Here is a 21,218-nt window from a genome sequence, read left to right on the forward strand (position 1 = left end):
GTTTATAATGCTCTTTATTATCCACAAATGAGTGAGGTCATGTGGTGTTTCTCTTTTATTGATTGGCTTATTTCAATGGGTTTTAATATGCGTTTGTGAGCTCGGTCTCTCTGACACCCCGTACTTTTCCAAATAGGAACTGCGTCCCTGGTGACGCCCTGGGCTGTGCAGCAGCCAAATCGCAGCTGCCCTCCCCGGGAGCCCAGCGAAAAGCCAGCGATCATGAAAACCAGCTAGCAGCTCAGCGGGGGCAGTTCTTGGGCAGAGAACGTCCACAATTTGTAACTGTGTCGTTATAGCCCCCTCCCAGCGCTCTGCTCTAACCACCCGGAGCGGGAGGAAGCTGTCATTCTCTCCGTGCGGGGATTTGGAGAAGGAGCATCATCGTGGTTGCCAACAGTATAAGTATTTCTCCTCGGAGTGCTGGAACCGTTATTTCAGACTCAGAAGCTAAAGGGGTCAGGGCCTTGTCTCCGGGACCGGCCTCTCCAGTAAAAGCCCTATTGGCCATGAACACTCATTTCACAGGAAAAGGAGAGCCATTTGGCTTGTCCTGAGGGGTTCAGGACACAGCCTGCATCACTAATCCTCAGCGGCATGTTTGCGTGTGTCTAGGAGCAGGTGCATACAAACTCACCCAACGTGTTCTTCCTGCCAAAGACAAGGTCACCCCCAGCTGGTCCAGAGGAGGAGTGACTGGTTTCCCCGCCAACTACAGCCTCAGCTCAGACCTCCTCCCCTCTCCTGCCCAGCAGGTTTATTCAGAAGCCCCAGGATGAGACTGGTCACTTCCTGACACCATTCAATCAGAGCAAAGCTCTACTGCTAAACATCCTCCCCAAATCACCTACCAAAGTCCTCTCACACCCTCTTCCCCCCACACCCCACACGGAACTGTCCGTGGTGCCCCCTTCCCCACAGGAGGCACACAGCCCCTTGTTCAGCTCCAGGCACGATTCCGGTGGGTGTTCCTCCAAGGCCTTGATGCCCGTCTTATAAGCGGCCAATTATGCTGTCCACATGCTTTCTAATTATCCTCGTTAATTCTTCTCAATTCTACTTTCTAAGATGAAATCACCAAGTGAGAGCAAAGATCCGGGATGGGAGAGGGGGGGGAGGAATGGGGAGAAGGGGGACTGTCCCTGGTACATGTCTTAGGGAAATGAAATGCTAAGGCCCCTCCTGCACTCCCAGGCCTGGCTTCCTGCCCCACACTCTAGGGGAGTCTCTGAGTGGGTACAGGGACGTCTGCATGGGTGTGTGCCTGCTGCAAGGCAGCCCACCTCTGGGATGGCATATCCTGTCTGCCAGCATCCACTCCTCCGCGGGGCAGGCCCTTCTGATCAACACCCTGCTTCAGCAGACTCAGACTCAGGCTCTCCGGGGAAATAATGCAAATATTCCCCTAGGAAAAGTGGTGTCCTCCCTCTCTCCCCAGCTCTCCACCCCTCCACTCCCACCCCTACCCCAGCAAGATCAAGGGCAAGGCCAGCCCTATGGCAAGAGGCTAGCTTGGTGGAAGGCTGGCACCTCCCAGCTCATTGAAAAGGGCCATTCCCCTCTGCTCCCTCCCCTCTCCCCGCCAAGCGTTGTGCTTAGTTGTATTAGCAGGTGGTTCCAGCCAGTGACTGGTGAGGGCTTCTGAGAAGGGCTAGCTGGCCCTTATCCTCAGGCTCCTCCCCCTCCTTAGGGGTCCTGGGGGTTCCAGGGGGCTCCCTGCCTGCCTCCCACCTACCCCCACCTGCATTCAAGTGCAAACAGCTGAGTCATTCTGATGCAGGCATTCTAAGAAGGGGCGGGGCGGGGCGGGGCGGGGAGAAGGGTGGGACCCATTGTGTGGTCTTGGCTTCCCCAGGAAAGAATTCAAAGAGGAGCCAGCAGAGTGAGAGTGAGTTTCTTAGTGAGGCAGTAAGAGAGCAAGCTACCCCACAGACAGCAGCCCCCCTGTTTTTTGTGGGCCTTGCTTCCTGTTTTGAGGTTTGTTAAATGGGTGTTAGGGCATTCAGTGAAGAGGAGGAGGCGAGTTCAGAATCATCCCGGAAAGGGGTGGAGAGGACTTGGAGGAGCTCCGTCGGCCATTCTGCATCCTTATGTGGGCTGTTGGCTTCCCTGGTGTGCCATGTAGCTTCTGATGCTTATAATGAGCATCTAAAGAGGTAAGGGGGTCCCAGGAGGTGGAATTACTCACCGTGTTGGATTGAGCTGGTTTCTGCCAGTTTGAAGCCACAAATCTGAAAGGCAGGGGTCTTCCTTCCTTCCCCACAGTTCTGTGGCTTTTATCAACTGCAGCTGTTTCACCACATGCCCTACCTGAATTCCTCTCTGTAGCTCCCTTCAAAGCCGCCCCATGGATGGGACCACACTAGTCTATGTCCGGTACATAGCCTCCCCACCTGTGACCTGCCCACCTGTAATTCTCTAGTTCATTCCCCCTAGCCAATCTCCCGGCATTTTCATACCCAGCCCTTCGGTCTTCTGACCCAGCAGGCTATGTGAGGTCGTCTTCTTTCTCTGCTGCTGTTTCCCACAGCAGCTGTACCGCTATGCATTCCCACTGCAGGGCACAAGGACGGGGTTTATTTTCCAAGAGCAGCTTGAATGAGTGACAAGGATGCTTCCTCCCCTAAAACTGAGGTCCCCAAGCTGGGAGGCCGTGCTTGATTCCTGGATCCACTGCACACCTAGGGCGGTGCCTGGGGAGGAGGAAGGCTCAACACACACTTGCTGACTTAGTAGAAGGTCCCCAACAAGCCATGGCCCCTAGGTCTGCAGGCTGAGGCTCCAACCACCGAGCCAAACCGGCCAGGACTCGAGTGATATTTTTTTTTTATCACAAAGTTGATACAGTCTCTTCTTGGGCTTAAACCCTTGGGTGGCTTCCCACAGCTTTCAGAACACAGCCTCAGTGACTAGAATAGCCGGGGTGCCCTCCATGAGCCGTGCCTGCCTGGCTCTCGCCCTCCCACCCAAGCTCCATGAGCTCCAGCTACTGGAAATACCAACAGCCCCAACGTTCAAAGCCTCTGCATGCCCCTCCCCTCTGCTTAGTCTGGTTCCACAGAGCCAAGATGGGGGGGAGAGAGGGGGCCCATAGCAAGGGGCAACACCGGGTATGGTCCTGGGCTGGTTGAGCTGGGGGGAATGTCACGGCCTGGGCAGAGACCTGCAAACACTCTAAGTCAAGGGCAGGGTCCAAGAGGACCAGCCAAGTTGCTCACTGAGAGGGAGGTGAGACGAGGGGGGGGGGGGGGGGGTTGTTAATGGTCAGAGGGCTCAGGCCTGCTCTGTGTGTTGCTGAGGACCACTGTCCTGGAGAGTAGCTTTTCTTCTTAGACACCACTGCCACCTGCTGGAGACTTTTGTACATTGCAGTTGCCAGAAATACTTGGCATTGATTGGAAAGATGCGTATTCGGATTTGTGTGAATATGTCATTATTTTGACTAATATGTCATTAGTTAACAGAGCGGCAAACCGCAGCTCTCAAGCCACTTGTGGCTCGCAAGCCACAGTTTGCCGACCACCGCATTAGACAATGTGGAGTTGTATTTTTTGCTTTGTAAAGTGATTTTCCTCAAAGATAAAAACTTAATAGCTTTAAGATGATGGGTACACAAAAGAATCTGTGTGGCGTGTGTAAGAGAACCAGGATGACCTTATGTTCTAACTATAAACTATTTATCCATTTTAACCACTCCTCTAACTCTAACTATAACTTCAGTGGGGGGGGGGGGGATTAATGAACACTCCCACACTCTCACCTAGCTTGGTCCTTTTTGTATGGAATAAAAGGTTCTTTTTGAGGCCTAGAATTAAAATTTTGGCTTTTCAGAACAGTAAAACCTCAGTATCACAAATTAATTCCGGCGACAGGGTGTCCATTAAAGCTGAAAGTCTGTTAGATAATAAAGCAGGTTTTCTGAATGTGTATGTTAAAAATTAACAAGTTAGTTTACCTGTTTTTACTTATTTGTATAATTAAAATTATGTATGAAAAGCTTAATCTCACAGAAAAGATTTCTTTATGTATCACAATAGTTTTAAATTTATACTGAATAGGTCTAAATTCATGCATTCACCAGTCGCGGTGAGTAAACAAATACACACAGCTGGGGTGTGGCTAAGCCTCACCCCAGTTTAACTCCAGAAGGTCACAGCAGGAGACAACAGAACCAATTACCGCGAGATGCAGTGTGAGCACGTGCAAATCATTTGCCGAACACTGCTTACAAGCTGTGACTCTTGGATTTAAGTGCATAGACTACGGTAGTAGATATGTAGTGTTTATGTCGGCAAAATTACTACGGTGTTTTTCCCCAACATATGGCCTATTCACTAAAATTTGTTAAAAATAACAGTGAATTAAAAAAAAAAATAACCTGTTATTTTAATTATAACCAAATCTTGATTATAAGCATTTTTAAATTAACACAGTGTTAATTTTTACATTCTGTTCGTTACATCCGAAGCCTGTTAAAATGAGGCGTGAAAAACCGAGGGTTTACTGTATTTCAAACTGACCCCCCTAAAATAATCATCTGAATTCATCCTATCATATGTGAACTATCATTTCCTTTCTAAATGCATGGTAATGAAGTACAGTACGTCTCAAGCCGAAACCTAATCAATTTCTTCTGCAATAACCATTGTGAACGACTCTGATCTTGGTCGGTATTACTGAGGGGAATGAATAGGTTGAAGCCTTGCTTGCCTCCCAGGGCCATTCTGTAGATCAAATAAGATCATGGAAAGCCTGGGAAACATGGTAGATGCTCAAATGAAGATGTGTTTGCTTTCCCATCGGGCTGGTGTTTCTTACCGCCTCCACCCCATGGCCTGGGAGGTGCCCTGGGGCCAAGGAGTTCATCAGTCCACACCTCTTTTTAAGCACTCAGCCCCTCAGGCCAGGAAGGGGAACCCTGGGCCTGGAGGAGAAGCAGGAACAAACACAACCTAATTCGAAACAGGTGTTGCCTGAAAACAAACCGCTAGGACAGAGGTGTTCTAAGGGGCGCCATCCTAATTGCCCCGAACCAAGCTCATCCAGAAAGGCCTCCCGGGGCCCGGAGGGCAGCATACCCACTGGCTCCTTGGGAGGCCGTGAGCCCGCACAGAGATGAACCCCCTAAAATGAACGGGCATCAGCCAGCTCAGGAAGACTTTATGGAGGTTAGAGGGCAGAAGAGCCTTCCCAGAGCATCCAGAAGTCAGCGCCAGGGCAGAGAGACAGTCCTCTCACTTTGAGGGCACTCGTGGTCTCCATGGGAACATACATAACCATTCATCAAGCACTGGCCACTTCTAGGAGGTGCCATGGATTTTACATGCATTTGATGATGTCATCGTTCTGGCTACTACTGTGTGCCTTGAACTGATAAGGAAGTGGCTGCTAGAAGGATTCCATCTCACATCCGAGGCCATGCAGCTGGGCAGCCACGGCGCTGGGAAGTGAGTGGGATGCAGGTGGTCATGCTGGGAAGCCCGGGGCATTGGCAGGAGTCCTCCTGTGGAGGGGCACCCAAGAGCAAGGCACAGTACGGGCCTGAGCCCTCTGACCCCCGTCTCACCTCCCTCTCATCTACTGAGCAGCGTTGCTGGTCCTCTTGGACCCTGACCTTGACTTAGAGTGTTTGCAGGTCTCTGCCCAGGCTGTGACATCAGGACCATACCCCCGGCGCTGCCCCTCGCTGTGGGGTCCCTGCCCCACCCCACTCTCAATCTTGGCTCTGTGGAACCAGACCAAGCAGAGGGGAGGGGCATGCAGAGGCTTTGAAAGTTGGGGCTGATGGTATTTCCAGCAGCTGGAGCTCATGGAGCTTGGGGGGAAGGGGCAAGGCCAAAGGCAAGAGCCAGGCAGGCACAGCCCACAGAGGGCATCCTGGCTATTCTAGTCACCAAGACTGTGTTCTGAAAGCAGTGGGAAGCCACCCGAGTGGTTAAGCCCAGGAACAGACTGCATCAATTTTGTGATTAAAATAAAAAGAAAAAAAATCACTGGAGTAGTTTCAGTGGCCATGGCTTCCAGCACTTCCAGAAAGGCTGCCAGGGGCCAGGAGGGCAGCAAACCCAAATTCACCCATCAATAGTGAGTCCCAAGAGTCAGACCAGGGAAGTGTGGTTCAGTGATGTAACCAGGAACATGGGCCCGGTCTTTCTTGCTGGATCTCATGTTCACGCTCAGTATGACCCCGTGACCTGAAACAGCTGCTGTGCATCCAGGCTGAGTGGGCATTCCAGGCAGGAGAAGCGGGAAGGGGGAGCTTTACCCCTTATCAGCCCAAACGGTGTCACCTGGCTGCAGTTGAATGTTAACTTGCCCAATCTCTCTGGATGAAACAGGAAAAGGGGAAAGGGCTTAGAAATGGAGGCTGCCAGCGCCTCTGTGTTAGCATACTAGGGATAACAAATAGAAATTTAGGATTATGTGATTATATGGTAATTAATATAATTAAATGGTGCTTTAAATAGATTATTTCCATATATAACATGTCACAGATACTCTTTTATTTAATCTTATGTGTATTGCCTCTAAGAGACACCAGGGGGCAATGCAGCCTAAGAAATTAGTGTGTCTATATAGATTTACTCTGAACCTTGATTTCATCAAATTAAACCGATATGATTAAGGATGTGCCTTCCCCCAAGTCCTTGTGCCACCCGTTCAGCATGGTTTCCACCTCATTTCCAGAAATGAGCCACATGTGATGTCCCTTTATCAGCACACATTTCGTGTGGCTTATTAACATTCCATTTTTATTTTCAGATGGGAGTCTGTTGATAGAGGACTCAATTGTGTTCTCTGATGCACCATCAACCAAAGCATTTCTAGCCTATTTTAGGAAATAATGACACCACACTCAGGTATGTTTCCGAAATTCTGGGCCATTGGGAACTTGCACAGGTAGATGTTTGTGGGACAGAATGACGTAGGTAAGTGACCCACTTGTAAGGGTGAGGCTTGGAGCTGTGTTTCTTTCTTCTCTAGGAAGTCTTTTTTGTTTGTTTGTTTTTGGTGTTTTTTTTTAAGTAAAGTATAATGACACTGCAATCTTTAAACAATATTTATTTTTCTGTATCAACTGAAATTTTGACAGAGTGAAAGCCCAGCTGACGTAGCTCAGTGGCTGAGCATCAACCTGTGAACCAAGAGGTCACGATTTGATTCCGATTGGTGCACAGGCCTGGGTTGAAGACTCAATCCCCAGTGGGGGCTGCAGGAGGCAGCGGATCAATGATTCTCTCTCATCATTGCTATCTCTCTCTCCCTCTCCCTCTCCCTCTCCCTCTCCCTCTCCCTCTCCCTCTCCCTCTCCCTCTCCCTCTCTCTGTCTTCCTCTCTGCATCAATTAAAAAATCCATCAAAAAGCCCCAGCCAGGCGGGCAGGGCTTCCCTGTGGGCAGGGATTAGTGGTGGAGCCCAGGCTGGGTGGGAAACACCTGCCTCTGCTCTGCCTTTGCTCCCAGACCCCGGCCTGGTGGGCAGGGCCTCCCTCTGCGCAGCATTGATTACAGAGCTCTGGCAGGGTGGGTAGACCTACAGGGGTGGCATTTGGGGGCAAACAGTTTGAGGCAAGCAGACTGGCAAGGGGGGGGCAGTTGGGGGTGAGAAGGCTGGCAGGGTGGGGACAGTTGGGGGTGAGCAGGGCAGCAGGTAGAGTGGTTAGGGGCAATCAGGCAGGCGAGTGGTTAGGAGCCAGCAATCCTGGATTGCAAAACGGATGACTCTCGAGGGATCCCAGATTGGAGAGGGTGCAGGAAGGGCTGACACACACACACACACACACTGATTTCATGCACCAGGCCACTAGTGTGTGTGTGTGTGTGTGTGTGTGTGTGTGTGTGTGTGTATTTTTTTTTTTTTTTTAAGAATAGAATGAAGAGCAGCAGTTGTAGGAAATAAGAAGCAGGGAGCTCAGGAATTCAGAATAGCTGGAACAGATAATTGATGGAGGCCCAAGAACTCCAAGACCAGGGACCCCGGTGAAGGGAACATTGAGGTGGGGACACCAGGTTTCCTACTGAATGTAGCAATGTATATTAAAGGTTAAAATGCAGTGTGACACAGAAATCAATGCCTATGGGGGACAGCCTGGTGGGTAATAGGTCATTAAATTAAAATTTTTTTTTTTACTGAGGTTGAAGAATATTAACAACTTACCTAATGTCACACAACTAGGGGCCTAACTAAAAATCCTAACTTCTTTATACTACACTCCAAGAAATAATTGCTGATTTTGTTGAGTCCTTAGTATATGCTTGGCCTGTAATGTTATGTTGTTAGGTTCTATTATTATCCCATTTTACAGCTGAGGAAGCTAAAATTCAGAGATTACAAAACCTGGTAAAGCTCATATTGCAAATAAAGGACAAGAGTCCATATTTAATTATAAGTTTTTCTAACCCCACAATCCAAGTACTTAACCACTAGGTATACAGCTTAACCTGGAATGATACGCTTAGTTGATAACACAGGTGTTTTACCTTTGGAGTAGCTGCTATTATAGGTTACTCAATATTAATTAATTTATTGGTTTTGTGGTGTAGATAATTTAAAGCTATTGCCTACACAATCAGGAAGCAAATTGAAAAGGGAAAATTATACTATTCCTCATGACAAGATATTCAGGGGTGCCAAGCACAGGGGAACTCTCTTTCCCAATGAGAAGAAAAGAATAATTCACATATAAGGAAGTCCTTTAAAAGCATCTTTATTTGCTAAAAGAATATACATAATTTGGCATTTCTATACAACGCATCATGCAATTAACATAGTAGACATTTTACAAGCAATGCAGAATCTCAATATCTGGGCATCTGCTCAATGAAAACATTAGCAAAGGTTGAAATAACATCTTGGGACCAAAGAATACAGAGGGAGCTAATTTTCTCTGCCAAGATCATGGCTTTTAATGTCAGGAACAGTCAAGAAGGCACAGCCACTTTGACCTCTCTACCTGACCCTGGAGGTATTGGGTTAAATGAGGAACATCATCAGGGGTTGATCCCAGTGATGTAAGAACTCATAAAAATATCCTGCAGGCTTGGACGTTCTTATGTTGACATTTACTTTTTTTAAATCTTATAGGAGTTTATTAGCATTTATTTGAACCAAACAAAGTGTATGCCTGGAAGCAAGACCTCAACAGACTTAGAAAAACACTTCCCAGAAAAGACTGTGTGGAGTCTGTTCATGCCTTTGGAACGAAGGGGGAAGGTAAGGAAGATTACATGGATGTGGAAGAAAACAAGGCAAGGATTGGATTACAGGACAGATAACAAGATCGTGTGCATCCTTGGGGGTGGTTATGCTCAGAGGGGTCCAGAAAAGAGGCATTTCAGAGGCGTGTTAACTTAGATGCACAGAAACAATGGACAGGGCTTGCTTAAGGCAGACATAAACCTTTCCCTAAAGAAATTACATGCCTGTGGCATGACTATCCACCATGACCTGCCCAGTAGGAATGTATGATCAGATCACCCTAGGAGGTTACTCTAGGCTACCTTTTACACTGCCCCTTTTTATCCACAATAGCATTGGATAGTAAGGAAGCCACTACCCCATGGGAAGGTTCACTGTGTGGCCAAGTGGCTGTGTGCAGCAAGCATGAAGGCTCCTGTCTACAAACAAGTAGAAGTGACCTGTTGGGTTAATCTAAGTTAGGTGGAATAGGGACCACCAGCCTGCAGAAGGGTCCTCTTGATCAGGCACCATGCTGGGAGCTAAGAATTACAATTGCTTCCCTAACAAAGTGTTTCCTTTTTGTCTAGTAATTAAATTTCCATGAAATACTACCACAAAGCGTATCCTACTATATAAAGAGCCAGGGTCCATAACATCCAAAACGAACTAATGGACAACTGAATGCCAGGCTGCGCGAACAGCAGGCTCAGATGGATGGGGACTAGCGAGTGGCTGAACTGCTAACCTCTCGGTCCCTCCTGGGTCACGGGCACTGTGGCAACCTAGCACTGACTGCCGCTGCCAAGGCTGGTGCAATGCAGTTGGTCAGGGGGCCCCACCATCGCCCCACGATCACCCTGCAGAGGGGGCCCAGGCTATCCAGCTGGCAGTGGTGAGAGGGGCCTCCCTCTGTGGGGTGATCAATCACAGGGCTCCCAGACTGTAAGAGGGCGTAAGCGAGGCTGAAGGACCACCCTCCCCCAGTGCATGAATTTCATGCCTCTAGTTTTAAATAAATTGCTTAGTAGCTTGATGGGCACTAAATTCTTTAACTGGCTCAATTGCATAAGCCATTTTATTAGAAATGAACTTCAAAGAATGGAAGGAGAGGCCCTGAAACCCTTTACAATCAGACCCCAGAGGGTGTGGCATCAGGCACAGCTCCTTCTTTTGGGGGGTGGAGGGGTGGTCCTGGAGATATTTTTCTGGCTGTGGCATCCTCATCGCTATACCTGTTGTGGCCCTGTCCCTAGCCAGGCTGTAGCTACAGCAGAACTTCCCTTTTCTTTCATCCTCGTCACCAAAGGCACAGCAGACATTATGAATCCCACTGTCTACGTAAACAAACTGCGGCTTGATTATTTCATTAGCTCAAGGACCTGAAACCAGCACAGACAGGACTGGCGATCAGAGCTGCCTGGCAGTGAGCCTGATGTGTCCCTCATCAGACTTTCTGAAGGGGTCGAAAGCTGTGTTTGGCCTTGAACCTTTCCTTACAATTTCTGTGAATTTAATGCCAAACTAAAAGCTCTAGGAGATCCCTTCTCGGTGTGGTTCAGTGGTTAGAGTGACAGTGTGCACACCAAAGGGTCAAGGGCATGTACCTGGGTTATCAGGGCCAGTATGGAAGTCAACTGATCCATGTCTCTTCTCACATCGACGTCTCTCTCACATCGACGTCTCTCTCTCTCTCCCCTCCATCCCTCCCTTCTACGCTCTTTAAAAATCAATGGAAAAGGTATCTTCAGGTGAGGATTAACAACAACTAAACTCTCTGAGAGACCCAATTGGGCTAAAAATGCCACCACAATGAGAAGGGGGTGCAGACTTCCGTTCTACCAACGCCTGTGAGAGCATTTGACTCCCAAAGGACTCACCGATGTGGTCTGTTAGGATGTGGTCTGTGAGGAAGATGATCTGAAATTTAACTTAAAGGCATTTTCAACCTTACGGAGACAAATGTGCAATTAAGGAATTCCCATTGGCTTCAGCATTTTACACCCTCCTGCCCCCGGACCACAGGACCAAAGGGCACATCCTGGAGTAGGTTTCAAACCTGCACTCCCTGAGCCTGGGCACCTCATTGCTTCCTAGCACTGTCTGCTGAGAGTGAAGTTCAGGGTCATCTGCCTTCTCCTGCAAACCCTCACAGCCGTACAGGAGTCTATTAGGCCTGAGGCACGCAATGGGAACCAAAACAAGGGTCTTTACTTTGAACCTGGATCTGCTCAGAAAGCCCAAGTTCAGAAATATCTATGAACACACAATTCCTAAGTCTTCTTTTCCCACTAAGACTGCTTCCATTCAGGAGCCCAACTTTTGTTTGGAGTGCCTCTACTTGGACAGGGACATGTTTATTTGAATTTTAAACATTGCATTTAAAATCGAGGAAAAAATGGCTTTAGAAGTGCAGTTCTGAGATACGATGATTACTAACCAATAGTATTAGTGGAACAAGTCAACTTCCGGGGATAAAAATAGTATCAAGAGGAAGAATTTTATTTTTTTCTAAATAGGTTGCATCATGTTCATTTTAGTCCAATTTAGACTTTGAAAGATTTAGAGCAATAAAAACCACGAGACAACCAGCTTACTGGTTTGCTGGAAGGTCTGCATTGACCCCCAAATATCTAGCAACTGATGAGTTTATAGCAGAAGAGTGAAGGGAAAATCGCACACAGCTCCTCTTTGCCCTGGTGGGCTAACTGATGAGTTTATAGCAGAAGAGTGAAGGGAAAATCGCACACAGCTCCTCTTTGCCCTGGTGGGCTCAGCCATGATGGATTTCGCCGACGCCCCCCCACCCCCCCCAGCAGCCCTTTGGAGGTATACCTGGTGGCTGGTGAGTGCTGAGAGGCAGAGACTGGGCCCCTCCGCCACCCCCTCCCTTCCCCTTGACCTATTTCCTGTTCCAGTTATGGGAGATGTTCTGAATCTTTTTCAGTTTGATCCTCTGATCCAGCATCTTGTACCTTGCAGGGTGCTCGTCCGTTTTCTTGGGGACCGACGGTGCATAGGAGCTGGATGCATAAGCGGGGCGTTTGAAGTGGCGCAGCGGAGGCTTGATCACTGGCGGCCATACAAAGGAAGGACAGACAGCTGTTAGCTCAGCGAGGCCCCAGCAAGCTCCTCAGCCCGAGACCTGTTTGCTGTCTTCAAAACCAAGAAACAAACAGAGCTAAACTCTCCCTGGAGTCTGAGGGAGATAGATGAATCGGACAGATGAATAAGCATATCATCACCTTGGCCACTCACTTTAAATAAAGACAAATTCCCAGAGATAAACAGTGATGAGCCCAGATGTCAAGTTCTTTCCTAATGAAGAATGGGGGTCAGGAAGAGAGAGGGTGCAGGGGGGTCACTTTGGGGAAGAGCAAGGCAAACGGAAGTGAGCTGAGCCATGTCATCAACCAGCACTTAGCTTTTGGGGTTGTGAAGTGGCAGGCAATCATGAGCTGCTAATACAAAGTGCAGCCTTGAGAACATTTTGCAAAAAAATATGTAAGCTCACGTATCCAACCGAACCAAAGATGCCTTACCAAAGAAGGCATTAACAGAACCCTTACCAAAGAAGATATACACATAGCAAAAAAGCAAAGGGTAAGATGTTCAACAATTTTTGTCACTGGGGATTTGCAAATGAAAACAATGGTGAAAGGCTTAGCCCATTTGGCTCAGTGGATAGAGCGTCCACCTGCAGACTGAAGGGTCCTAGGTTCGATTCCAGTCAAGGGCACATGCCTGGGTTGTGGGCTTGATCCCCAGCGGGGACATGCAAGAGGAAGCCAATCAATGATTCTCTCATTACTGATGTTTCTATCTCTCTCCCCCTTCCCCTTTCTCTTTGAAATCAATAAAAGTATATTAACACAACAATGGTGATACATATACTACACACCGATATGAATAGATCAAATAAAAATTTAAAAAATCTGATGATGCTCATTGCTGGTGAGGGAGCTCTCACTGTTGCTGGTGGGAACGCAGAATGGTGCGGCCACTTTGGGAGACAGTGCGACAGTTTCTTAGGAAGCCGGTCATAGTCATACCCTGTGATCCAGCAGTTGTGCTCCTAGATAGGTACCCAATGGACTTGAAAACTTATGTCCATTGGGTACCTATCTAGGTACCTAAACATGTAAAACTAAACATGCATTTTACAGAAGTTTATTCATAATTGCCAAAGATTAAAAGCAACCAAAAAGCCCCTCAATAGTTAAATGAAGAAACAAATTGCAGAACATTTCATAACAGGGAGTGTCATTCAGTGGTTAAAAGCAAAGAGCAGTCAAGTCGTGTGAAGACTTAGCATTCATTACACATAGAAGATTTATCTAAGTGAAAGCCGCCAGTTTGAGGAGGCTACAAACTGAATGATTCCACTTAGAGGACATGCCTGAAAGGGCAAAACAATAGAAATGATCAAAGGATCAGGGACGGCCAGGGGTTCAAAGGGAGGAGGGGAGTTCAAAGGGAGGAGGGGGGTTGTAGGGCAGCAAAACTATTCCGAATGGTACTGTGGAGATGGATACATCAAAATCCAGAACACACTGCAGCACATGGTGTGAACCTTAATGGATGCAAATTTTAAAAATGATTTCGGAGGTTAGGAATCACAGAATGAAATGCAGGATGTAACAAAACAATCTAATGGCATTACGAATGTGGGAAACATTAAATAGAGTGTAGCAAAAGGCACTCACCTAAAGAATTGGATATGAGTGTATTCCGTTAGACTAAAGCCCAGCAAGGCTGCAAACAAGTACTGTATATGGGAAGACAGTATTGTTGGGAGTACTAGTTAACAATTCCAACACTACCCTATGGGTCTACGGCAGTGGTTGACAAAGTTATTGTCAACAGAGCCAAATATCAACAGTACAACTATTGAAATTTCTTTTGAGAGCCAAATTTTTTAAACTTAAACTATATAGGTAGGTACATTGTTATTAACTTAATTAGGGTACTCCTAAGCTGGCATTTGCTAAAAACTCAAGGGGCCAAAGAGCCTCATGTGGCTCTCGAGCCTCAGTCTGCCGACCACTGGTCTACGGGAACTGAACAACCATGCATGTGAATAATGGCTGGTGAGAGCCAGGCTTCTCCTGCTGGAGAAGAATATACAAATAAGTGGAAGGGTCAGAATGGTCCAAGTGGCTGTACGAATTCAAGTTTCACTTACTGTAGATATAGGTGGACACATAAACACACATTTTCTTGGTCTATTAGCTGAAAAGTTCTAGAAGCTACAAGCCTAGAAGTCTCAGTAGCAACAAATACTCCTAGTACCCAGACCGTGGCTTCTAATACTCTTCTCCAATGAATGGATCCAGGTTTCCTTGTGGAAATGGCTGGTTCTGAGACTAGAGAACAAGATGAACCTGGAGCATCTTGTAGTGGCAGAAAAGTAAGAAAGTACAAAAAAACAAACAAAATACAAGGAAAGACAGGACAAAGGGTCCCCCCAAAAATGAAAGAGCTCCCAAATGACCAAAGTTGGAATGATTTGACCATCAAAATAAACACAGCAGTGTGGAATTTTAACCCAAAGTATAAAATAAACATCCACGGCTTTATACCGAGATAACTACATACTGGAATAAATAAATAATTTTGGGAGAGTAGACACACTTTTCAGGCAAAAGAGTTCCAAATAAGTCCTGTTGATGAACCTCCCTCACGGAGAAGGAGTCTTTAGTGTGGGCTGGAGTACAGGCTGGGAAGGGGCCCAAGAGTAACCTTACAGAGAAGAAATCTAACAAACACCCCCTCCTCCAGGAAACCGAAGTTGACACTAACAGTGATAAGCAGTGTTGGTAGTATACAGCCTTATTTTATGGGATGAAAATGCAAATTGTGTAATGAAAATAGCACTTTACCTCTGTGGTCTTCCTCCCCAAAATACATAATTCCATTCTAACAACAAAAAAGCATCAGATGAGTCACAGGTGAGGGACATTCTACAAAATACCTGACAGATATCCCCCAAAACTATCCAAGTCACCCAAAACAAGGGAAGGCGGAGAAACTGGAAACCAAAAGGCACCTCAGGAAACGTGTGACTAAATGCCAGGTGTTATCCTGGGTGGGACCCTGGAACTGAAGAAAGACACTAGGTAACAACCAAGGAAATCTGAATAAAGGGTGGAGAGTGGATAATAAGAAAAGCACACCGTCTGACCTGCTGACCTGCAGATCTGCACGCAGAAGAAGGTAATGGATACTCCTCCCTCGGCTCCACTCCGCTATATCCCCACCTCTGCCCCGCCTCTTCCCCTTCCTGCTCCTGCTGGAGACAATGTGAAGGTGAATCAAGGTGAAACCTGGTTAAGTGATCATCAGGATCAGGTGAGGTGTAATAAGGAGGTGAAAGGTGTGGTGGAACAGAGATGCTGAGTCATTGCCTGGAACTCGAGTTCTCTCTGTGGTGACTCTGCTCCCACAGAATGGCCAGCAGGAGTGTGATGGACAGGTCGCTTGCAGGAGTAAGACTGAGGTACATGTGTCAAACACAAGGCCCGCGGGCCAAATCCGTCCCGCCAGGCCTTGCAATGTGGCCCGCACCGCGCTGTCATCACTGCACTCCGCTGCGTTTCCATCACATAGACAGTCTATGACTTTTTAGTAAACCATTCGGCCCGAGATTTAGGCTGGATTTTAGATTTTGGCACCCTCTCTGATTGAGTTCGACACCCCTAGGAGGGATACCTCCATTACACAAGAGAGAAACCAGCTGTATCCATCTAATCCAATAACGGGGAAATGCATGGCGTTTATGATCAAGGAGATTAGAAGCAACTTCAATGTGCAATCACAGGGAATTAAATATCCTACTGGGGCACTATGTGAAAATGATTTAGATGTCTATTAATAAAAATGAAGGTACATGCAAATGAAAAAGCAGTATAGATGATCTAACCTTATTACTATAAAAACATATAAATGTTATGCACAGGAAACTCTGTAAGAACATACATTTAAACCATAGCAGTGATTACCTATGAGTAATGTAAACTTGGTTATTTTACTTCTTATTGGTTATTGATACTTCCTAATTTTTCTAATATGATCAGGCTTGAGTGACACAACTTTTTCCAAAGAAACATACTACTAAAATGTCTTCTACAGTATTGTAGATCAGGCCTTTTCTACAAAATCATACGTAATAGAAGGACAGTAAAACTATGTTTACTCTGGGCCTTAGTCAGAAACATCTCAGAGAGCTCCTAGCTGCATATTATTTGACAGCCTATAGAGTAATATTCATTCATAGGCATCTTAGAGCACCTACTGTGTCCTGCTGATGTCCCCATGAACAAAACAGACAGAAATCCTTGCCTTCAGGGGCCTTCCATTCTATCTGAAACCTGTGGCTTGCTTACAGAAGAAAAAGCGATCGAGCATGATTAGTGATTCCATTACTACAAGCTCCAGGATACCCACTCCAACTTTGCCTTTTGAGTTAGGCTGATATGGGAAGGCATTCAGCAAATGGTGCTGTGGTGGCATCATAAGGGACCCGCAGAACAACGGAGATTTTAAGATCGAGGAGTTTCTTAGGGTAAACAAGGGATCGCAAGCACAAAACAGTCTAGGAACAAACATAAAAACGGTCTCCTTACCCTGGAGAATGGGGTAGAGACAAGAGAGTGCTTCAGCATCAAAGCCGGTGGTGTCAACATCCAGCCGGCTGATTTAGCGCTCAAATCACGGTTCCTCTCTACATTCATTCCATGTTTGCTGCTCAGCACGAACCCAGGCAAAGTATTATTGAATTTCCACTTCTCAGCATGAAGAAAAATTTACCGTTTGTTGGAATTCTGATCATCTGAACAAAAATCTCTCCTTGCCACCAGAGTCATAGCAAATAGAGTTGAACGCTCTGACAGAGATCGGCCCTCTACCGACATGATAGAAATACTTCTATGCCTGGCATCAGCCTCTCTCAAAATGTGGAGAAAAGGGAAATTGAGAGAGTGCTGTTTTGTGTGCACTGATGGCCTTTTCCCTTTACAGGGGAACCCAGATTTGATCAAAGGGCAAAAGAGCAGAGCCAGAGATGAGGGCGCCATCTAGAGTACAGCAGGGACTTCTCCTTCTTGGGTGCGGGGGTGACCTCCTGAGGACTCCTTCATTCCTGAAATGTTCCTGGAAGGGGGTCTGACCCTTCCCCTTCAGTGACTGGGCACTTCCCACAGCCGAACCAAAAGCAGACCTGATGCAATCCCCTCCCCGCTTGAGAAGAAGCAAACTGGGAACAGAACCCCTCCCCTCATGCCTGTTCATCAGCAAGGTGGGCCCTTTCCTCTTCAGGGTACAGTCACAAAGTCTGCTCTCGTCTCTAGGAGCAACGTACTTGCAGAAAGGATCTCATTAGCTAATGAAGGTTTGACAAAGTCACGTGTATGTGTAGAATCTGCACTTGACAAAGTCATCATTGGATAGTACTTTCAAATGTGCTTAGGAAAAGACAAGTCCAAGTCAAAAAAGCATCCTGCTCTTCCCATCTCCCGCCACCGCAGTGGGGCATCGGCATCCGGCACTGAGGCCGTGCACCAAAGGCAGCCACGTGGCTCACTCTCAGCTTCTGGCCAATTTCTAATGTTGGCGCCTTTTTATAAGAAGAAGTATCAGACACATGTTTTCTTCTGTTTCAAAGATAAAGCCATGATATGACCTTTGCAAAATCCATTTCCATCTACAGACAGTTTCTATCTGCATTTGCACACACACGCACACACACATATACTAAACTAACAAGATACAATAATTATTTAATGCCTCTCAAGTGTTGTTTTACCTGAAGAACAAAATTCCTGCCATTCATTCCATCTCAAATCAGTGTTTATTTGTGGGACGGGTCTGAAATCTCAATTAAAAGCCCTTACAAAAATCACCCATGAGTTCTGAATTGCAAGGGATTGGAATGTTATTAACATCAGTTCCATTGAGGATGGAACAATATGAGACCTGTGATGTTCCATTCAGGACCTGCCATGGTAAAAATAAATAAATACATACATACAATATCTGACACACACTGTGCACTGAGCACATGCTACACATTTAACTTGAGCTGGTCTATCGTCCTCATTACAACCCTAACAGGCACTAGTATTGCTTCCTTTCGGGGTGAGGAGACTGAGGCGTAAAGAGCTTCAGTAACGTGCCCAGGTTCACACAGCTAGTGCATAGGAATCTGGATTCTGGTTTCTCAACCACGCGCTCTGGCTTCAGAGCCTTCCTCCCGTATTCAAAATAACTGCTATTTATTAAATGCTCTGCACCCTTATGAGTTAATGACAAATGAGTTCATTTAATAAAAGGATTACTTTAAAAATAAAAGAATAAGAAAGTCCTCCCTCCAGAGATGAACATCCTCAACTAAGTTCTTTGATTTCATTGTGTTCGCCCTGGCAACCACCAAGGACATGAGACCCGCTGTTTCCAGGAAGGGGGAGATATTTGGGGATTATACAAGTGATGTCTTGTGCTTGATTTTTTTCATCAATGTGTGCATTTTTTCAGCATATGCATAGAAAGGTGGGAAGTGTAAGGTGAAATCAGCAGTGTTATGTCCCTCCTTCACATCAACAACGACCTATGCCATAAAGAGTCGGTAAAGATAAATTTCTTCAGCGTTCTAGAGCTCCGAGGGCTAAATAACAAATGCTTTTTGATCTAATCCATGACAAGAATGACAACTGCCATCCCTCAAAGTGAACTCAAGATAAAAGACAATTGCCAATACGGAATTCATTGGAATCTTCACATAAAAGAACTTGGTGCTACATGGGTAACTGACCTAATCCCCAGGCAGAGTACAAGTGCAAAAGATAGGCGGGTAGAGTGTGGGTGATTTTACATTGTGCCAGTCAATGAGAGTCAGAACAAGGAGCACTAACTTTGGCAAGCTATTTATTTGATTATGCCTCCATTTCCTAATTTGTGGAATGGAGATTATGGTACCTTCCTGAAAAGTTGCTGTGATGATTCAATGAGGTCATAGATAATACTTGAGAAGAACCTGGCATTGTCCCTGATATTGGATAGATGTGCAATCCGTATCAAAGTATTTATTATAAAAAATCCATTTTTGGGGGGGGTCAGAAGTTAACATTTTTTAAGATAATCACTCAGTAACTAACAATGTACATAATATTTTGTTTTGGTAAAAGAAACGTAAGCTTCCTAAAACGTCTTCAGACCTCAGAGCCGGTCAGTCCTCTTCTGAGGGATCCTCTGGATGGACGTGTTATCCGTAGTCCCCTAGAACAGGACACACAACAATGTCATTGCAAGCCAGCTGGCATCTGCGCACACAAACTGTCTACATCAGGCGCTGGAGGTGAGAAGCAGAGCTGCGTCTACTGCCAACACTACCGTGCACGTCAGCAGCTGCACACACAAAGGAGCAATGAGCGAGCTATCCGCATTGGTGAATGACTACAGTACTGTACCTTTGCATCTAGGGATCCCTCCAGCAAAGTGGTGTGACCGAGGCACCCGGGCATCTGCTCAGAAGGAAGTCACTGACTACTCTTCCGCAGTAGCAGTCATGACAGTAAGAGGCGGTGAAGCTCCGGGCCACTCTTCCAGCGAGAGCCAAGGTATTCTCAGCTCTCCATCATTCACGCCCCCCCCCCCCCCCCATGGAGCTCATGAGGCTCACCAACCCCATGAGGCAGAGGTGAAGTTGGCACTAGAAAAGAATTGGCTGCAGGTGCTATGGCTTTATTCTGTTAAGAGTCACTTTGCTAAAGATGTGCAAGAATTCAAGGCGAGTCCCTAGACTAGTGTTCCGGAGCTGGAGCTGCAGGAGGACCCCTCAGGCAGTTTTAGAAACCACACAAGCTGTTCTTTAATGACGTGCTCTCTGGTGGCTTCTGGATTGGGGCACATTATTTGCAGAACTTTCTTTATATTTGAATTTTCAACACCCATATTGCTCGATAGGTTAGAAAGAGAAAACATTGCATTTCTCTGAAATATATGTAAAATCATGTCTACGTGGATAAAGACAAACAAAGCTGTTTTGGAAGACAGTAGATTTTTCACTTAAATCTACGGTATAGTAGCCTGCTAAACAGATGTTAAAATAGACATTTTTCCAAGAACTAGCTTTATATTTTGCCATACATCAGCAAACTTCGTGTGAAAGTTTTTTAAGTTTCTCTTAAAAGCAGGATAGAGCTGGATTTTGGATTTTTTAAATCTAATCACACAATCTCTATATTTTAATACCAGAGTTTAAGCCATATGCAATTATTATCATTACTGATATTTTTAGAACAGATTCTACTGATTCAATTTTGTTTTTATTTTGGATTTGACTTTATTTATTTTGTCATTATTCTTTATTCCTTGCTTCTTTTTCTTCCTTTCTGCCTTCTATTGATACATTTTCTATATTCCCTTTACTGGTGTTCTCTTGCTGATTTATATACTATAAGTTATATTTAAATTATTCTACTGATAATTCTTTGTGTTAAAAATTTGCAAAATTACAAAGTTCTTCCCAAAGACAAAATAGATTTTAGCACTCCTTAACTCCTATGCAATAACCCTCTTTCCATCAATAGCTTGTTGCCTATTTTAACACAAAATTGGACATTATTTTTATAGTGACTAGTTACTCAAATTTACCAGCATATTTTATTTTCTTATGTGTGCACCATTAATCCTTGTATCACACACCTTGCTCTGGAGTTCACTTTTCTCCTTGTGGAAGTATGTCCCTCAGCATATGGAAGATTTACCTTCATTGTCTTCCCACATTTACTATTACCAATGCAAATATTGCTGTCAGTTGGTTTCCATTTTATTATAGGCAGCCTGCTTGTAGCTTCCCTGAACATAACTAGTTTCTCATAGTATTTAAGATTTTTCTCATTTTTGTTGTACTCTCACACTGTTCTTAGGCATGCATTTGGTTTTATTTAGGTATTAGAGGCCTGGTGCACAAATTTGTACATGGGTGGGGCCCAGCCAGGCCAGCGAGGGGAAGGGACATGGGAGGTTGGGTGGCCAGCCCCATC

General features: G+C 45.9%; 1 protein-coding gene and 1 long non-coding RNA gene across 8 annotated transcripts in view; one reads left to right on the top strand and one right to left on the bottom strand.

The window, feature by feature from the left end:
- The first annotated feature begins 1,883 nt into the window (after nucleotides 1-1,883).
- Nucleotides 1,884-12,462, top strand: LOC123653028. The gene is made up of 4 exons (XR_006742662.1): nucleotides 1,884-2,156; nucleotides 6,763-6,860; nucleotides 9,085-9,213; nucleotides 12,160-12,462. It is a non-coding gene; the product is annotated as an uncharacterized LOC123653028 (long non-coding RNA).
- Nucleotides 11,907-21,218, bottom strand: part of PDE1C (phosphodiesterase 1C) — a 260,612-nt gene continuing 251,300 nt past the window's right edge. For 2 of the 7 annotated variants that reach the window (XM_045587234.1, XM_036453787.2), the window contains one exon: nucleotides 11,909-12,249. In XM_045587234.1, the coding sequence (XP_045443190.1) occupies nucleotides 12,080-12,249 (170 nt within the window). In that variant the 3' untranslated portion in view covers nucleotides 11,909-12,079. Of the gene's footprint in view, nucleotides 12,250-19,081; nucleotides 19,450-21,218 lie in introns of those variants that run through there. The other 5 variants (XM_036453786.2, XM_036453785.2, XM_045587233.1 and 2 more) reach the window with 4 other exon arrangements.

Source organism: Pipistrellus kuhlii, unplaced genomic scaffold (assembly GCF_014108245.1).
Source record: "Pipistrellus kuhlii isolate mPipKuh1 unplaced genomic scaffold, mPipKuh1.p scaffold_m20_p_26, whole genome shotgun sequence".
Lineage (NCBI taxonomy): Eukaryota > Metazoa > Chordata > Mammalia > Chiroptera > Vespertilionidae > Pipistrellus > Pipistrellus kuhlii.